Below are 21,373 nucleotides of genomic sequence, written 5' to 3'. Positions count from 1 at the left end.
TCCATTACTTCATGTAACGCTTTGATTTTGTTGTCACATTAAGCAGCTATTCTCTCATGACAGTTGAGTAACATTATTAAATACTGATTTGTAAACTAGAGATGCATTTTCACTCTGAATACAATGAGAGAGTCTGGATTCCGCAAGTTGACATTCTACATCAAGGTACAGTGATTTAATCAGTTTTATTTGCTGTAACCACTTCTCCCACTACGTCAGTGTTTTGGAGGGGGCTGTAATCATGATCCTCAGTCATGTTTGCTGATGGCTCATTTTTTGGAGCTACTGGTGTGAAATCCATGTGTCATTTGACTGAAGTCTTTTATGTAGTCTGACACCACTGAATTTCTGGGTGTCATTTCGTGCATGGGAAATCAGTTATGTGTGTCTTTGTCAGTTCTAAACATTAATCATTTTTCAAAAAAATTGAAAAAATGCCAAACCTGTATGTTTTGTTCCCTTGATGTTCCATAGATGCTGCATGTAAATTAAACATTTTGTATCATCACTAATTACTCATTTTTGCCTCTTTTTTTAATTGTACAGGATAAAATAAGACCATTCAGCAAATCACAGTATTGCTGACCTCATAGCAAATTCTTTTCTTGCCAGACAGTGAGACTTTGGTTTCATTGCTGCATTTCACACAGTATCACACAGTATGTTTGGGATTGGAAGGGACCTCAAAAGATCATCTAGTCCAATCCCCCTGCTGGAGCAGGAACGCCTAGGTGAGGTCGCACAGGAACATGATCAGGCAGGTCTTGAATGTCTCCAGCGAAGGAGACTCCACAACCTCCCTGGGCAGCCTGTTCCAGTGCTCTGTCACCTGCAATGTGGTCCAAAATCCCTGTTACTTTCTTTTTCTTAGGCCTTATTTTGAGTTTCTAGTGTAAAATTATGCTGAAAAATCAATTTGGTGTAATAGTGTCAAATATCTCCTACAGCAGTAGCTCTTGCCTGCACCGTATGCTGTAACTCTGCACCTAACGTCTTTACAACTAGTGCATGATGCATTTTCACCAAGGCCAAACACATGCTGGGATACATACCTTCTTCATCATAGACTAGGACGGAAGTTCATTCCTTATGTAAAGCACACCTGAAAAATGGTGCCCTAATTGACCTGACTACTGAATTGCTTTAGTACCAGTTCATGCCCTCATTAAAATTGGCAAAAAATAAAATTCAACCACTTAATTGAAAATGCATTAAAGGATGTAGTGAGGGTAGTTAAAAATAGTTTATAAAATCAAGATCATGCAGAAGAAGCTCTGATACGGTAAGTCAAGTGCCTGTGGGCAAGGAAGCCACTGCAAGCATTCATACCAGGGTGTGCAGTGTACCCCCCAGCAGAGAACGGCTGTGTCTGTACTCAGAACTGAACGTGCTCTTCCCTTCAGGTGACATGGCTGAGTCAGACCTGTGACAAAGCTGGCCTTCACACCCGGGTGATCCCACACCAACTGTCTGTGGCAGATGCTCCCAGCGTGGAGCTTTGTGACAGTTTGCACCTTCCAAAACCAGGCGAGGGGGTGTTCCTCCAGCACACCCGTACAGACAGTTGTCTTCAGTGCCCGCGGGTGGTTTATTTTCTTGGAATATTCTATAGGCTAAAAAGCCCCTGCAGCACCTACCGATGTATTCACAGTGCTCTCTGGGTTTCTAATGACCATTATGTACTTTTTTCCCTGCTTGAACTAAAGCATATTTAATTTTAAATAAACCTATGAAGAAGCTGAAGACTGTTTTATAATACGCATTTACACAAAATATAGAATCGCAAATAACAAATATGCACAAAATTGCGGTAGGCAAGAATAAATGTTTGAGTTTATTCTGTATCAACCTCCTTATGGGGGAATAATCAAATCATAAAATTGGAACCTCCAAACCTTTTCTAAACATCATTTTAAATATCCAACAAAAATGTTTAGTCAGCCTGCAAATGAACACAGTGGCAGTGGTTATTCTTCATTGCTCTGTCCAGCCTCATTTTTTGCCCTTTTTACTTATCACTGAAGAACAGTCAGCACCTTTTTTTTTTGTTCTCCTTCTCCTTTCGCTTTTCTCTCTAGCTGCAAGAGAAGTCACAAAATCTTCAATGATAGTTTAAGGTCATGTATATTTTCTTAGTCTTAAGAAAAAAGTGAATTTATCCTTTGTGAAACGGTTAAAAATGAAGCTGTACTTAGTTACCAAATGTAATGGCAGAATTTCACCGGGACTTCTAGAAAACACCTTGACAGATTCAAATTTGGCACAACTTTCACGATGTATTTGACTTCATATAATCAGATGATGGAGAATTAAGGACGTTGGTTCATGTTTTCATTTAAATGAGAAAAGAAAGACTTTCCGTATTCATATGAGCTGATCATTATGGCACATGCAGGAGCAACTTTAGACAGCCGTGGAATAATACCTGCCCAGGAAAGAAAGGAAAGTGTTCATTATCATTTCTTTTCAGATCGAATTGCAGTAGTACTATTTAGTGGTCATAGTATCTTGATGCCATAGTCTATCAGTGTAGAACTGAGGTTCTACCTGTTTGAAATACCAGAATTACTGGCTGTACGTATTACCACTGTAATAATCCTATGTGCTCATCCTGTGTGGCCCTGCCTGCCCCAAGTCCCCTGTGTCTCTGCCGAGATGAGGTGACCCTGGGGGGCAGAATGTGCCCTCACCAGAGGGCCAGTGCAAACCTGCTGCTCATGTGGGACAGGCAGAGGCTTGTGACCTCTCAGGTGGAACAAGAAGAGGTGCAAGAAGCCCTGAATGCTGAAATGGATAAAGGCAGGGAAGAAAGAGCTTGAGCACCATGCTGAGCTGTACCCTCTGCCGTAAGTATGTGCCTCAGCCCTTCAAGCCAGCTGCCAAACAAAATGCGTGAGTCCCCTGCCACTCTCTCCTAAGGCCTACAGAATGTTTATTAAAATGGAAGGATCCTGGTCACATGCATAAACAATAGAATTTAGGTGTGAAATGTCTCCCATTACAATCCACTGTGATCTTGTCAGCATTTGGAAAGTGATTGAGCTTACGTAGAGGTAGGAAAATAAGGCTGAATCCTCTTGTCTATCACAGCCATCTACTTCCACTTGAAACGCAAAGAAATCTGCATGGAGCTAGCACATATGATGCATGACCTACGGAAAACTTGTGTCCTTTCGCAACAGCAGCAAGAACCAGGCAGAATAGCCCCAAGTCATCTCACCTACGTGTGGGCGACTGAACTGAGATAAAGGCTTATCAAGAGAATGTATCTACACTCCGTTACTCACGTGTCAAGACCTAAATGTAGGTAACCTAATCTATGAAGTAAATTTCACCCAAAATGTCTAATAATGTTGATACTTAGTGGTGTCTTGCATTCTGCTGGCATCAGTGCTCTGAATTAAGCAAAACCACCACTGTACAGCAAGTAAAGCAATTTAATCTCTGTCAGCAAACACAAGTCTTGCAAGTCTTCAGCCAGCTGTGTAGCCATTCACACAAGGAACCCCAATGAACCAACACGGTGTTGTCAAGACTGGTAAGTATCCTGGGTTTGCAATGTCTCTTGCGTTGTTGTTCAGGTAAGTATGATCTATCATAGGCTTTTATCCCAATACCATTTTAATCTCAGTATGTTGTGCTTTCCTCCTTAGGCTTCCAGAGACACACATGACAACACGTGTCGTGACCAAGGACTTCCGTGCACGGCCACAACAGAGTATTTTCCCAGCCATTCAACAGACCAGGGCAAGAGCAGCCTCACCCATCAGGCAGGCTTGCTGAAGACAGAAAGACACAGGAATCTCTTTCCCTACAGCTGGGGAGAAGGGCACGGCAGGAGCTGAACACCAGGTACCAGGGAAGTAAGAAGGCTGAGGGAGATGGATATCCTGAGGGGGCCACACAGGAAATCAAGAGCACTTTGTGACTATGAGCATTTTATAAACGTTCAAGGTTGAATTTTCAGTGTCCAGTTACCATGCACAGAAAGGACAATATTCAAAAGCAGAACACTTTAAAAACAGTTTAGTTAAGACACGAGACTGTTTTAGTCTGGTGATACCTGGGCTAGTAAATTATTGATAGAACTACCTGAATGTAGGTATTCAACAAAGGCAAAGTTTCACCCCCAGGTAAATACTTGCTTTTGTTTAATGAATGATAGCACTTCACAAAAATATATGAACCAGTAATTAGAACTCCTGAGGATGTGCAGCGAGCTTGAAGATTCACACTGTGAATATCCATTTGCACTGTCATGTGAGGCTGGAGACTCTGATTCTCTCAGTTCCTGTCACATGTGGTGGCAATCCCAGACTGCCTTTGTGCGTACGCAGGTAGAGAGTAGGAAATGCCTGGCACTGCCTGAGTTTCCTCTGAATTCCTACTCAGCCACAATAAATAAATGGGAGAGAAGGTAGACAGTGAGTGCACTGTGAAAAAATTTCCATGTCATTCTCCAAGAGAATATTCTGAGATTTGGCTAAATCCACCATGAGTTACTGAAAAGACTGGTAATTATCTCAGAAGGGAGTCAATCCTTTCTGGTAACTACAGAAATGGAACATTTCCTGAGAGATCTAATGTATTAAAAGAAACCCTCAGTTTCAGGATGATGTCATTTTTCTTGTCTCATGTCACACTTGCCAGCTCACAAAGCCACTTATGCCGTGGCAAAGACGCTCATGAGTCTCGTGAGGTCTCTATGAGCACTCCTTGATACCAGAAAGTCCTCTTACGATTGAGCCATAATGTTGAAAATAAGGAGGATTACTACTTCCTCCTGGACCTCTTGGAAAAATGACCAGCTTTGTTGCTGGAGGTTTTGAGTTAGTACCAAGAATTACATCATATGATTATGTAGGGCTCACTGGCTTCAAAGAGTTGCCAGGATTTGAAAAAGACACCAGAAGGTACTCCTGGGGATTTCTTTTCCGTTCTATAAATCTGCAGTGTTTAAATGGCCAAGCTGTCTTATGATGGTCAGGAGTACATCTATGCTGCTCAGCAGTATAAGTAGCTACTGCACATGGTTCAGGGATAAAAAGTGATCTTTGTCAAAACTATCCAAAAGACAGTCTTTAAGACAGTCCATGCAATAAGAAAGAGAAAACATCAAGGAAGTGCACAGCTAAATGAAGTCTTATCAGTGACATTCTGTCTTACTGAATGGTACAGTGGAACTGAAACACCACCAGCTACACAGTAAACTATGTACTGATGTACTGAACACTGGACACAGCTGGGCAGCAATGGTCCCTCCATAGGTGCAGTGAGGGTAAGGAAGTCACGTAAGATGTGTGCACTCAGGTGAGTACACATGAGATAACATATAAGTAAAATTTAAACTCTTTGACTCATTCACAACCATTAAATTGTCAAAATTGCATTTTTCCATTTGTTTAAACATAAACATTTAACAAATATTCTAAATAACATTTCTAGTTTAATAAAAAATGTAAGGAAAAAATTCTTGGGGAATAGCTGTTGCTTGACCTTGAATGTCTCAAATATTATAACAGTATTTGACAAAAATACTCCCATCTAGCAAACAAACAAATACTAATAGAATTGCTGTATCTTCCATTCCTCTATAAAAAAAAACTGCATTGAAGTCCAACTTAAAATGACTGCATCATAGGGTAGATGAGATCTATCCTGGGCCCAGTGTCCCATAGGCCACTAACAGTATTTTATTGTGTGAATTCTACTTCAAGATATCTATTCCATATTCAGAATTTTTGGGTTCTCAATAACGTGTCTTCTTCAAAGACTAAGAAGGGAGACAGAAAAATACCACTGAAGCTTAAGGTCTGTTTCTGAGACAGAAAGAACAAAAAAAGTTGACATAGAAACTAGTATGAGATGAAGAACAAAAATTAGGATGGCTATTCCTAAATATAGGTGCTACAACAGTACTGATGGTTTGGAAAGTTTAGCACTGGACTAAAAGCTGCATCTAAGAAACTTTCTCAGTCTAGAAAAACCTCCATACTGCAGCTTCCAAACCTACAATACATTTCATTTCCTTTGTACCAATTCTTCCTGAAAACCCTAAGCATTACAGTTTAAGAAATCAACAAATTATCTAAATTTGAAAAAACCTATTTCCTGAAATGAACCTTTTCCCACCATTTTTGATTGCCAATACAACCATATCTGTCAAGCCCAGTCCCTCTATTGTTTGAATAAATCATGTCCATCTGGGACAGCTGTATCTCAGTAACCTGTCAAGAGATCACCAAAATTCTCTCGGGATGGATGCATGTCTGTTGCTTTATATATGCAAACTATTCCATAACTGAGTGTTCACAGAGATGGAAATATTATATAATCTATGCATATTAACATCTGTAATGATTTGTTACTGATTAAAAAACTTTCTCTCTGGTCTGAGTTTTTTTAGAAAGCTATCAAAAGATTTACCAGCAAATAATCCAGTAATCCCATTTTGAGTGATGATTTTCCTCGTAACTGCCCAGGCTGATGGACAGCGCCTCTGTGGAACTCAAGATAGTACAAGGAAATTAAGGAACATACACAATGCCACAGAAAAATATTTTTAGAAATTAGAAGCAGTTACTTCAGATATAATTATTAGGTTTAATTAATTCTATGTTAATTTTATCCATACAATTTATACAGGATGTTAAATTCATACGGTATGAAAATTCATACAATACTCAAGTTAAAACAGCATGATACAGAAAAACCTGTAGTAGCACCTGGAGTAAGATGTATGAACAGAGACAATATTCCTTACTAGAGTAACTGAAATAATTTTTAAAAGTCACCTCGCTGTCAAATGTGCCAGTCCCTTTCCACGTCACTTTCTATATGTAGCTAAAAGATTGTCGCAATTCAGATTTTTAAACAAGAACTGCCCTTTATGGTAAACTGAATCTAAAAGTAAGTTGTGAGAATGGATATCATAAGAATGAATATAACAGTTAAGCTAGGACACTACACCTTACATCTAAGTTTACAAATATCAAATCCTCCCAAAATTTAGAAGTTTGTTTAAGAAAGTATAGGTCTATGAGATATGGATCACAGTTCCTTGTAGAGCTAGATCAGATACCACAAGCAATCCAGCTGCAGCAGCATCAAGAAGCGATCTGCATTGCAGCCATGTGCGACTGTTTTAAATTGAGGGATTTTTTTGGTGCTATTTCACTCCGCACATGTGGTTTTCATTGATCTGTAATATGAAAGTGATTAAGAATTTTCTTTCTAAACTGAAGTTGAAACAGTTTCATGGAATACATTCAGCAGGAACCTCCTACAGCATCTGGAAGCTGCAAAATATTTTTGCAGTCACAGAGACATAATATGTAGATGCAGAGTCAGTGTCCAACTCTAACAGCAACTGGATTTGGAAAGAATTAAACTAGTACAAATTACAGATAACCATAATGAAATTTTAAATACAAATTAATCTAGTTAATGTCAAACTAATATATGGTGCTACTTGTGATTCTAAGTGGTGTTGGCAATGAATTCTTACAGTCATCAGCACAAGGGAAGAATTGAAACACAAACTATTTAAAGATTTTTTTGATCTTTGTCTGTTCAGCAATGAAACACAATTTTTTTTTGAGAATTATACCAGAAAAAAATAATTTACCTGAGAGAATGAAACCTCACGCCATGCACTAAGTTTCCATAACATCTTTCTGAGCTAGGGCCTTCAAATTAGTTTCTAAGCAGGAACTGTTCAGGTGCTCAGCTTTTTTACTGGTCTGTAATCTTAAAGCCATGATCTAACATTTATTTAAGTTAACGAAAGTCCCTCACTGGTCCACCTCCCAAGCAATGGAAAAAAAAGTTCTCAGACACAACAGAAAAAAGGCCTTAGTGATATAATTTTTAGATAAACTTTAGAAGAAGAGACAAATATTTAAAATTCCTACCAAAAGTCTATATACTCAAACACTAGGTTTTAATTTTACAAACATTATAGGGTTTTTTTTCTCCTTACTAGCAACTTACTTTCTGAGGTCTCACACGTCCAAAGTTCAGTCTGCCTATGTGTTTTCACTACATCAAATGGCTGAGTTATGACAGCTGCAATCTATCAGGAAAAGAAATAATTTTTAACATAGAGCACAGACAATTAAAATTTAATTTAAAAAAATAAAGTGCACACAATTTAAAACTAGATTTGATATTCCAAGCGCCTGATATTATTAAAAGTCTTGTACTTCAGAACACTAATTTACTCAGATATACCTAATCAGCTTGAATGCTAAGCCATGTATATTTAAATTAGATGCACCTCAAAACATACGGCATTTCTGAGAGAGTAATATTATACTTCTTTTAGTTTATTAGTGATAATAATAAAGAGTAATACTAGAAACAAAAACATACTTACAGACCCAGATGCAACTCCTGAAGTAAAAGCAATAAAAAATGTTGGTTCATGTACACCAACTTCTTTGCACAACATCTTCTTGAAACGTTCATAATTATGCCAGTACAATGCTATGGTTATAAAACAATAAACCTGCATTACAACACACTTGTATGTCAAATGCAGAAACTCTTTTATCAAGTACAGATGTAAGAATTCTACTGTGGCAAAAGGAGCAAAACCAAACAAAAGCTGAAAGCAAAGTAGAAGTGTTCTCTGTGATGATCCATGGACAGACTGCCTTGTTCCCTGTATCTCCATATTCCAAATTTCTTCATACAATACAAATTGGCCTAATAATTTTGTCATTTCCATAAAGTAACTCCTTCCATAATGCAATCTAGCCCAAGCACTACAAAACTCACATAACCGATTTTTTTAAATTCAGTTTAACAGAAATCAAAATGTAGATTTCTAATTATTTGCTATATTTTAAGGTATATTTCACAGATTTCACAGATCTCACTAACTCTAAAAATGTTTCATACAAAATGAAAGGTTGCTCAGGACTGCCTCATACTCTTCCGGGGGACAGAGTATAAAATCTAATTCTGAGAGAGCCAAGAAATACAATTGTGCTCTCTGGAATTACTAAGGGGGGATTCCCTCTGTGAGGACTGTCAAAGGCAAGCCTGGCGAACAACTTTTAGAAGTAACATTGGTTTCTGTTTTCATCTGCTAAACTAAACTGCACTCTTTCTGCACTCTCAAACTGTTCAAACTGTATGCTATGGGCTGAACTATAGAGTGATTCCTTGTGGCAGCTGGTCAAATAAATACTGCAAATAACAGCTGCATATCCTGGAAGATAACTATGTCTCATTCTGCACGAGTTCTGGAGGCTGTGCCATCAGAGAAATATCAGAGGATTTTCTTGCCACGAAAACAGCCAGCACATATATCTGGCCTCCAACATTTTGCAAATGTAAATATCTGGCCTCCAACATTTTGCAAATGTAAATGTAGGCAGTATCTCAGAAGGCGTTCTCAGGGTTTGAAGAAAATCTACTATTGAAATGTACAAAACCCTAATTTACTATGAATTACCTAAATCCAAAACTTAGCTTAAGGACCTGCACGACTCCCTTCCCTATATACCTTTGACATTTATATTCTCTGCAAAATGGCTTAATGAATTATTCAAGTGGTATTGTTAACCCAATTCTTGTGCTTATAAACATTAACACTTTCAGTTTTATTCAGTCTAGTTAAACTGCCATGGAATATGTTTGAAGCACATCATTCATAATTGGGCTAGTAATCCGGTGGGATTCTAATCACTCTGTGCTGCTTGAGTTACTCTGTGCTGCTTGAGTTACTCCGTGCTGCTTGAGTTACTCCGTGCTGCTTGAGTCTTCACAGGGGAGCTGGTTTCTCCATACAAATTGTTACACTGATTTTAATTCCTCTTGAAACAGCTGACTTAAGCAAACTGCAGCAAAGGTGCAGACTGCTGTAAGAATACCAGAAGCTATGATGCTGTTGGGGCATCATTCAAACAGAAGAGCTAAAATTGAAGGTATTAAGGGAGCACATCTTAACTTCATGGAGAAAATAATCAGAAAGCACATTTGGAAAATGTATTAAGCAGCATTAAACGCCCTGAGTTTTGTGTCATTTCATTTTGATTTTCTTTCTTTTTTTTTTAATTCATTTTCCTTTACTCATGCATCTAATTGCCTGCTCACTTCTGGCTCTTCAACAACAGTCCTTAACCTATAAGGCAGTAGCTGCGTGGTAACCTGTGCCTCTACCTTTCCAGCACCCCATGATGCCTACGAACTGCTGGGCACATACAAGTGCCTGACAGCTGCGAAGTGAATGCCAGAGCAGTGTGGGGACTAACTTAAACCCAACAAGGATGTTTTAGACCAGTGGAGGAACAGCAACCATGGATGCAAGAATCTGAAAAGGGCTGTGAAGAACATACAGATACCACCTTAGTGCCCTCTTCCTTGTGCACTCCCTCCACAGCCTTCCACAGATACTCCCACACTGTGACAAGCAGCAGAGGGAAAGAAGATCACTAGCTCCTGCCACACTGCTGCAGACAAAAATCAGTAAGAGAACAAGAGCTGCCACTTGAAGTCAGACAACAGGAATTGGATGAAGACTTTCAGAGCTTCCTTTTAAAGCTTAGCAGAACAGCCTGAGAGAAAGATGCATTTGGCAGAGAAGAAAAATAAGGGAATTGAATATTCAACAGGAAGCACTTTGGGCAAAATGTTCAGATGAATTCTGACAGTTATCTTTAGGCTTAGAGAAGGCAGGTTTCCATTGGTTTGGAAGGCTTGCCTATCACAGAAGGCTAAATTAATTCTCATAAAGTAACAGGATCCTTAAGCAGGAAATACAATCCAACCACAATCTTCAAACATCTACCAGTAGCAATGTGAAAGAAAACAGAGTATTATTCATTCTGAAAAGAAAACAGCTGAAATAACTTAGTTCTGTTAACTCACTTAACTTCTAAGTGCAATTTTTAACTAAATATTGTAATCATCCCCACTTACCAGGCACTGGGTTCGTTCACAGCCAATTTAAAATTTATTCCAGGTACACACCTAAATGTGCTGAAATCCCATAAGAGTCCAAACCAATGATTGGTTCACTAGACTGTTGGGAATCACAAATTAAATTGCATGACAGATTATATTAAGAATTGAGTAGGAGAACAAAGATAGTAGGTCAAATACTTCAAGGGTTCTCTGCCCCCAAGAATAGGTTTGAAGCATTTTTCTGGTCAGCACAAAGTGTTCAAAGGTGCTACTCCTGGTACTATCTAAAGGATAGAAACTGATTCAAGGACAATTGATGCCTGATGATACACAAGTGCTCTGACAACAACGTGCCTCAAAGAGAAAGGGGCTCTCACCACTGGTATTAACATGAAAACAGTCCTTTAGTTGTCACATCCAATTATCTCCGCAGCTTACAACACAGCAGAGGTGTAACAAGAAAGAAGAAAGTGTGATCTCCTCTCTTTGTTATCTTAAAGAATAGTCCCAGGACAAGTTATGCTTTGTATAAGACTTTTCTTCTAGTGTCAGCTTTGAAGTTTTGCTAACAAGTGGTGCTCTCACTTCATTCATCTGGCTTAAAAAAATTCCCAAAAGCACTACTGTGTCACTCTCTCTTTGTACATGTTTTCAAAATTAAGCACCAGACGCTAAGATATAGCATGTTTCTCTATAAGGAAATAGCGACTACACCTATCACAGACTATTTTTTACTGAAAGTCTTCAAAAAACAGTTGCTACATAAGCTATTTTTTTTCCAAGAAAGGCTGGACTGGATGATCCTTGAAGTCACTGCCAACCTGGTGTTCTACAATTCTATAGATGAGAAGCAACAGTATAGAGAAAGGGAATGTAACAATGAACCCTAGCTGGTATCCAGAAACAAAATGGGGGGAAAAAAAAACAGGTCCTCAAAGATTTTATAAATAAAAACACTCAAAAAAACCCAAGTAAATCTCAGTCATTCTTACAGCTAACTAATAAAATTACCTAAAACAACAGAAAAAAAAAAAAAAAAGTCTAAAAGAGTTACACATAAACAGATCTTCTGACATAATACAAACTTGCATGGAAAATAAATCCTACCTGAGAAAGGTACATCTCTCAGAACAGTAGAACTCCATCCCCTCCACAGGGAAAACCATCCACCTACAGCCACTTCACTGCTGATGCGTGCGTACAGCTGCTTGTAGGACAACCTGCGATACTGCATTCTGGTCCTTATCAGCTCCAGGGGGCTCACTACAGTAACTGAACCAACTGCAAATGATAAAAATGTGAGCTTTTTAAAAAATCAGCCTTTAATAGTAATATTTCCTGAACATTAAAGCCAGATCTCACCTTGCTTTATATATTGGATTCCTTTCAACTTTCCCATTTTCCTTGAAATAATTCCCAAAATTAATTTCCTTTCCAGATAAGAATACCATATCTATTCACAGTACCTAAATTTTCTGGGCACACAAGCTACCTACCTTTTTTCAATACTGGCATGTTGTAATCCATGTAACATGTTAAAAATCCTCATTTTTAGATTTATTACATAAATAGGCTGATAATTTCAAGTACTTACATGGATTACTTTTCAATAATTACCATTTTTAAGTGTAACTTGAAGAAATTGAGCCTGAGGTTTGTGTGGGTTTTTTGTTAAGGAAAAAGAAAATGGTTAGAGGTTAAGCTTTTATGGACTTCTAAGCATGTTTGCTATTCTTATTTCAAACCACCAAGAATATTTAGCGGGCAATCTGTATCCGATAAAGTAACTCTCCTGCATCTCCTGGAAATATCAGTGAGTCACCAATCACTAACAAGCTGCCATCACACACACACCAGACTCGAATCATTTCACTTTTTTCCTCTTGCTGGTAGAAGGTTTCTTTGTCATGTGAATTCTAAATCTGGAACAGCCTAATAATATCAATTTGCCACATCACCACACAATAACAATTATTTTTCTACTAGTCTTCCAGTCCCCCATCACAGTTGTCACAAGTAGAATACGGAACTACAGCCTCAGCCTTCTAAGGAAGCCTCAAAATATATGACCTCACCCACTTCTACAAAACTAGATGAGAAGGATAAACAAAAGTAAGAAAATATAAAAAGAAATTCAGTCCCTTTATATCATACAGCTGTAAAACCAGTACAAGTTCAATTTTCATCTTCCCTGTCACTACCTGTGTAGCTTCCATTATTGAAAATAATTATGTTTATTATTAGAATCATCACAGAACAGACTTAAATGGAAGTAGAAGTATAGAAGTATAAAATTTGGACAAATTACAAATGTATTGAAAGTGTAACAGCAAAAATAAACCACATTATTTGAGCTTAGAGTGTTATGTTATCCAAGAAATACTAGGTAATTACAGTGTTCCTTCCTATAACTCGCTCCACGTAATAGTATCCCTCATTTAAAGCCATGGCAAATTTACTTTAAAAACAAAACAAATCAACATAATGAAGCCAAGAAAGCAGCATGCAGGTATTTTATTTCAGTTTCTATTTAAACAGATGACAATTTACCTCTGCTTAAGGAACCTGCAAGAACTGGAATATGTTCATTATCCTTTCCTAGTCTAGATTTCAGAGCTTCACTCAGTTGGTCGTAGCAGGTAAAATAGATCACTGTGGCAGGAAGTGCCATTATTCTAAGATATAAGAGAGGGAATTAAATCAATAAAAGAAAAACAGGAGTCAACCATCTTGAATGCATGTTTTGGTTAAATAAGGAAAAGTTAAATCTCCAGCTGTGTGTAGTTATGGATGAAGAAAAGGTATTAATCCCATGGCTTTGATTCATCGCCTCTAGTTCAGAGTTTCAAATTCACTGATTTCCCAGTTTTCTAGTTTTTAATTTCATTGGGAAAAACTGTAAGCAAAATTATGATGGATTATCTACTTCAAAACGTATTTCATATCAGCTTCAGAACTCTTTTGATAAAGGAATGGAATTGAAAGACTTGAAGCAAGCAAGCAAGCAAAACATTATGGAAGCAGCTACAATGGGAAAGTATGTTCTCTATCTTAATCAATGCTTATGATTCTTATTACTTAAAAGATTATATGGAAGGAGTAAATATAAGCAAGCCTCTTCCATTCCAGCATAGTACAGACTATAAGAAAACCAGCGATATCTGTTATCAGTGTAGGAGTTACGTCTGTGCCAATATAGCACATATCACCATTACCAAAAAACAGTGAAGACTGTCACCCTTGGAAAACCAACAAGTTGTAGTTTAGATCTTTTTAAACCTGTGTATCTCTCTCCAGTCAAGAAGATGGTTCTTCTCTGCAGCAGTACAGAACACAGGTTGAAGAAAATCTCTCTGTCATGGCTGAAACACAGACCTCTTGGTGAAGTTAGATCCTCAAGGTTTATATATTGCTGCAGCTTACATAACAAGGCCTGAGCTCCACCATTCTCTGTTTTTTTGTGCCTATTATACGGAGCACTGTGTGCAAATCAAAAGTGTGCCAGGGCTTTCCCACTGGGCTCTTTGACTTGGAACAAGAGAACTGTAACAAGACACTTCATGTCTTACAAGACACAACTTTAATATACATGTTAGATTCAACCACTTTCTCAGATTGCTTATGGAGGAGGACACAGAGGACTTAATTACTATCTGTACTAGGTTAATATGAATAACAAGATAAAACAGATTGGTGTTGTTTAGCCTTAAGAGGAATCCAGGAGGGGATTTGATAACAGTGTTTAAATATGTAAACTGCTGTTGTGGAGAGAAAAGGAATTATCTGTTTCCCACGACAAAATTGTATACGATAAAAAAAAATACAGTTTTTTTGGAATAAAGAAGATTCCAGATAGATATTAAAAAAAAAAAAAAAAAAAGGTCATGATAATGAGGTGAAAAACTACTGTGTCTGTAGAAACAGCTGTGTTGCTTATTGCAAGTCATTAGTAACAAGTTAGGATAGCAAATATCAACCAGAGAACAGCATTCACATTCAACCTTGTGATTCAATGATACTGTCAAAGGAAGGGTTACAGTAAGGTTACCACATCTAAAAGGCAGAATGAAGTCTGATATTCCTGCTTAACTACTGAGAATGTATCAAATTGCAAAGAGAAATCTCAAGTTCCGGCAGAAATTATATTGCCTTTAGATGTTTCTGATCTAACTGATTACATCATTATCTCTAACTTCAGAATTTACCATTTTTTAAATAACTTAGAAAAAACATACTCATGTGTGTAAATAATGGAGCAAATTTTTAAACAATACTTAATAACACGTTATCAAGAAAAAAACAACAATCAGCTTACAGTGTTGGGGGAAGTCCACTCCACAGAGATCTAATTCCCTCTATTTGAATAATTTTCACAAATGTGTCCTAAAAATGCAATCAGACAACGAGCGATAATTAGCCACAAAGCTTTTGTACTCAATGATATATTTTAGCCGGCAGAACACAAAACTAATGTGTTAAAACAGTATGTTTCTAAAATGGCTTATCATTCTAAGATCCCAATTTTGTAATTGCTAACGCCACGTAAATAGTTCCACTGAGCTGAACAAAACAATTTGTGTGTTTGAAACCAAGAATTTCCTTCCATTTTTAAAGGACCCAAGTAGTATGTTTTTATCAGTAACTGACAGCCCTATGAGTAAGGTATTTTCAGCAGAGGAACAACTTGTGGAAATGTATTTAAAATATTTTTAATACATAACAAAAGTTCTAGGCATGAAATAGCAATTAACTCTCAATGATTCTTCAATACTTGCATTCTCTGAAAACAATATGACAACATATGTGCCATGTATATACATTTACTATATATTTAGAAGCTTACAATTAATAACACAGCTGTCCCATATATTCCCAGACCACCAACAGGAAGGGAACACTAAACCTTGAAGATCATTCAACTGAAATCACAACCAAAAAGACAAACTCTCTAATATTAGGATACCTACTTTTCTTAAACATTTTGGGGAAAGGTTGAGATTAGATGGATTAGAATATGCTTAAGACCAGACATTATCTCAGCACCTCAAAAGATACAGAACCTGACAGATCATAAAAAGGATTCACAGGAAGAAAAAGGTAAATAGCTCCAGAGGAGGCAGCCTCAATGGACAGATCCACTGAGGTAAAAAGTTGCATGGTGAAAACAAAGACACAATTTACTAAAACAAGCCTGACTTTAAAAACGGAGCTTTGAGAGGGAATCAAGAAACCCTACAAGGTCCTGACATGATCTCACAAAAAAGACACTTAAGAAGAAAAAAAGACAGAAAATGCCACACTATTATGTTTTCTCCATATATACTCTGTACTAACTAAACAGTGAAGTTCCAATGAATTTCCAATACAGAAAGGTATACCTAAAAGGATGGAGAAAGGATGTAACTAAATCCAGTGACTGAGCAGAATATTTATATACCTTACTAACTATATGGGCAAATACAGCAAACATTTGTACAGTCCTATCATTGGAAACCTACAATGTCCACTACAATATGCTTTACTGCACAGTTGTCCAGCATTGTTTTGTTTTTAAAAAAGGAGATCCAATTACATGCTAATCATTCTTCTTTATCAATCATCTTTTCACAGCAAAAAATGGGCACACAATCATGACAATTAGAAAACTGACTTTCTAAAAATTGTATGTTGAAGTTAACAGGAAAAATCAAACTTATGACATTATCTTTTCTAAACAACAGTATAAAACTGCTCAAGAAACCTTTTGTATGAACATTTCATTCTTCTCAGATATTCAATTCTGAAAAATCCTTGATCATAAGTGTAATTTGATGGCAGAGTCAAACGAAATCTTGATAAATGAAGCAGCACCACAGTGTCCAACAGCAAGTCTGCTTCAAGTATTGGGCTAAAATGCCAGTCCTACAAGTTTCAATGGATCCAGAACTTGACACATGAACTTAACTTTAAAACACTGTTTGCATTGTTAGTTCAGCTCAGGAGCACACTGGGAGATCTGTAGACAGAAAAGCTGTAAGCAGGTACAGAAATTCAGTACCTGCAACCACCAACTATTGGCAATATAGCTCAGGTGGGGAAAATAACATCATAGAACCATTATCCTGTGAGGAGAGATGCACAGCTGCTCCCTCCCTTGTTCATCCTAAGGAAATAATATGTATTTTCTTGTAGAAAGAAGAAGGTATAATTAATAAACAACAGTGTAACCACACAAACACCCTCTCAAATTACAACAGATTCTACTAGAACTTGAAAAAATCTCAATAAATTTACAGTATGCTACTTAAAAATGTTTTCAATATACAGTTTTATGTAAATGGAAAATGTTCTTACCAACATCCCTTTGAAATGCCCAGGTTTTTTATAACAAGCTTTGCTGTCCCCATTCTCACAAACACATATCTGATCCATAAGACCACTGGAGTATACAAAACACTTTCCTAATAAAATGGTATGTAAGAATAGAGTTAATGCTTGTAAGATTGTTCTTACTCAACAGCAGTTTCAAATTGGGTATAACAGCAACACAGATTTATCTCTGTTTAGACACAGGGGTAAAATAATGTTGGAAACTCAATGACAAATTAGGTAAAAGGGAAGAGGGAACAAATGTTTTCCTCAAAATGCCTGACTAAGTGAAATTGCCTTCACAGGCTCCAGGAGACGTTTACATTACACTACCATCTGCTAAAGGCTAAAAGCTATATAAAACCTGAATGTCATTATTGTATGTAACTAGATGAACATATTCCAGAGTTTTACATCTTTTATTAAGTAGCCCCAGCATCCACATTACAAGTGGAGGTATTATATCTTATGTTAGACGGTATTTATACTAGACCATCCTATCTACTTGTTTTTTATTTCACATACTTTGAACCTGTTTGATAAAACATTGTCACCGTTAGAAAAACATACTCCATGGTTCACATTTTCAGATTTCTGAAGGGTTTAGAACTTACTGAAAAAACAGGCTAGAAAGCAGGAGTACTTTTCCTGATTTACAGTAAGTGTGACTGCAAAATTAATCTCCATATACAACATGGAACACCAATCATCTCCTTTCCTTTTTCATTTATTAATTACAACTAAATAGTAGGAAACATTCGCATATCTTTGAATGTGCAATGTCTCAATCTATTTAGAACCCAAGTGAGAAGTGACTTACTGCTCTTTTTCAAAAGATTCTGGAGAAGATTAACTTTGATATAGCATCCTGATCACATATGACCTCTGATGAAATATGTGGTTTTTTATTAATAGTGGGGTTTTTTAACACAACTCAGTAATAGCTGTATTTTCTGCCACAATGGAAATACTAAGACAGACAGAAAAAAAGCCTGTTTAAAATGGTATGCATTTATGTTCGTTTTGGTTTTTTTCCACCGTACATGTTCACTGGCACATTCTTTCTCTAGTAATTTCAGTGTATGTTGCTGGGTTCCTTCCTCCCCCCCCTCCCCACTTACACTGAAGAAACAAACACAACTGTTGTGAAACAAGCAAAAAGCAAACTATGTCCTCCATTACACTTACACATTTATTTACCTTTGGAGAATGGATTGCTTTGGGCTTGCAGTCGAGTTTTGATAACATCAAGAGGAGTTACTAAAATGAAACAGAAGTAATTTAGAAACACCCTGCATGCCCTGAAAATGTAGAACTATACAGACGCTTTATCATGAACTTACACAACTTTTTTTTTTCCCCCGGAGAAGAAAAAACAGACTTGTTTTATAACGTTATCAAACAAAGAAAAAAGGCAGAACTGCAAATTCTGTATGATTTGCAAGTGACCACATTATCTTTTCTAATTCCTAACAGTTGCACAGACAACAAATATTAGAGATACACAAACCTCATGCAAAAACCATTGTGTGATCTTGTCTGAAAGTGCTAAAACTTGTGCTATTTTGCCCTGTCACCAACCTTTTATAAGTGGCATACCACAAGACATATGAGATCAGATTTTGGGGTCAAGCATAGGCAAGACCTAAAACTTCAGAGTCGTTGAAAAGCACATGAAGGTTTAGTGAGCATTTTCTTGCTTCCACTCCAGGCCTTACAGTTACTACAGGCCTAGACATTCTGAACACTACAGTGGCTGGTCAGCTGCACTAGCCTCTCTGGATTATATTGACTGAGGGTTTCATTCAGTTGCCTGCACAGAAGCTGCTAGTACCACCTGAGTCTCTAAGGTATCCAAAACACCTATGCAGTTGACAAAAATCACACAGGACCTACAACCTTGCTTACTAAGCAGCAGCTAGAGGCTAAGCCAAACACTCGGGCATGTGTCTCATTGAGCCCATTCCTACGCACCAGCAACTGGCTCACAACTGAGCTCTGTTGATGCCAAGGTTGAAATACTTGGCTCATATCTCCCTAGTCAAACGTGGAGATCTCAATGCAACTCCTTCAGCTGAATTCAGTTGCTTAAAATCTGGCAACTAGTAGCATTTTAGCCACCCACACATATTCTGCCTTGTCTCTCAGTTGCCACTTCAGAAAGGAGCCAATCTCCTATACCTCTTGAGGTCTTGAATACAACACCTGACACTGTACTAGAATCCTATGTACACCCAGTTGGAATCCATCTTAGGAATTCCGCAGGTCTGATGTAGCTTTGCTTGCTACATTACTTGATATCACAGGACACATGGTATGAAGACAGACTAAAATCCCTACGGATTTGACAGGTTCCTGGTAACATCCTATTTTGTAAAAATTTGGAAATTTGGTGAGGGAAAAAACAGTGCATAGAAAATCACACAGTTCCCTGCAGCATAATCAGTGTTAAAAGTCAGAACCAAAAGGTAGTTTAAGCCAAAAAGTAACCAAAATACTAGGTAGAAACTAATGAGCTTGGAGAGCTCCAAGGGATATGAAGTGTTGAATATAACCAACCAATTTGGTTATGCATGGAGAAGGAGGTACTGAGCATGATGACTGAATATGAAGCAGAAGATGAATTCCATAGACTATTCAGAAGTTTAAAAGCCTAACAAAAAGCTATCCTTACAAGCAGTGTTTAGAGATGTACCCCTGCCCCCCAATAAAAGGCTTTGACAGTATAAGACATCACAGCAGAATAAATTAATGTTACTACTGAAGTGGCCAGTCTTTCGGGATTTGTGTCTTGTACTCTAAAGCAAACTTTTATTTAAAATCTATTTTTAAGCAGCAGGAAGTAGGAAAATTAATTTTTATTATTAATTTTGTTTCTTGCAGAAAGAAATCAATTAATTACTACACCAAGAGGAAAAAAGACATAGAAATGAAAAGTTAATAAAAATTATTCTTATTTTTAGAAATGTTTAAAGATCATCAGGGACAGAAAAGATTGCAATTAACTACATTTATTTAAATACAAAAAATTATGAGAAAACGATTAAAAACCATCCTTGTTGAAATACTAATGGAAATTTATAAACTATATATATGTAGACATCATGCTGAATCAAACTGAAGAGTAATCATTTTGGAAAGATTCTCTGTGGCAAGCTTGACAATTTTCCTTACCAAACAATGATGTAATTATAGCTCCACAACAAGAGGCTATTGCTTGCTGAGTAACGGTGATTCCATTTAAGTTGCTATCACTCATTTCAGCCATGGTTTATTCCTAGAGAAGAAAAACCTGTCAAGGAACAGAAAAACATACTGCAACATTATTGTCAAAACTTGCAGAAAAATCAAAGGGAAAAATATTTTTAAATTTCATTCATACATTATGTTTTAGCAGCAATAACATAAATATTAGTTTTCTGCTTGTATACAAACATCTCTGTATTTTTTTGAAATTAGAGTATTTCCACCATGTTTTATAAATAGTATAAGCTTTCTAAATGGCAATAAATCTTGCAAATCCTTCTTACATGAATTACAATGTTTATAGTTTTTGTAAATCACATTAAATATTTAGTATGTATTACTTCTTGCTGCAACAGAGGGTTTAAGAACACTTAAATAATCTGTATAAAGACAAATTTCCAGCCTGTGGCCCATAAACTGTAGCACATCAGAATAATTCATTGAGCCGTCTTCTTGCTTCTGTCACTCCTGTGAGAAAATCCAGAAAGGTCGAGGTTGATCCAACAGTCACAGCCCAGTAGTCATGACTATACACACTGGCAAGCTCCTCATGTAATGAGCAGTGACTAACTGCTATTAATGCTACCATTAAATATTAATTCCTCGAACAAATCCTGCTGTATAGCTGCACAGACAAGGTTACAATACCTTAGGAATGTACTCACAATATCTAAAAATAAGGAGCTTATATATTCCCAGTATCTGCAACAACCCAGGACAGGAGAAAATAATAAAAACACTCCAGAACATAAAATCCCTAAATAGAGGCGTAACTTTCAAAATGCACATTCTGCATAAGTGCAGTTTCATTAGGTTACATTGATGTAAAGCTTTTATTTGCTCTACAGGAACATTATGTTTTGCT

At 37.1% G+C, this 21,373-nt stretch overlaps 1 protein-coding gene across 1 annotated transcript; it reads right to left on the bottom strand.

The window, feature by feature from the left end:
• Positions 1–2,309: 2,309 nt before the first annotated feature.
• Positions 2,310–20,586, bottom strand: SLC25A40 (solute carrier family 25 member 40; the record flags this gene model as incomplete). The annotated part of the gene is given in 11 exon segments (XM_080364211.1): positions 2,310–2,425; positions 6,427–6,499; positions 7,982–8,074; positions 8,378–8,487; positions 12,022–12,195; positions 13,465–13,589; positions 15,230–15,297; positions 17,248–17,354; positions 18,463–18,522; positions 20,437–20,532; positions 20,535–20,586. Coding segments are annotated over 11 exon segments (1,074 nt in total).
• Between the last annotated feature and the right edge of the window lie 787 nt (positions 20,587–21,373).

This window comes from Nesoenas mayeri (assembly GCF_963082525.1).
Source record: "Nesoenas mayeri genome assembly, chromosome: 2".
Classification (NCBI taxonomy): Eukaryota; Metazoa; Chordata; class Aves; order Columbiformes; family Columbidae; genus Nesoenas; species Nesoenas mayeri.
The sequence above is the reverse complement of the archived record's forward strand: the minus strand, read 5'-3'. Positions and strand labels throughout refer to the sequence as shown.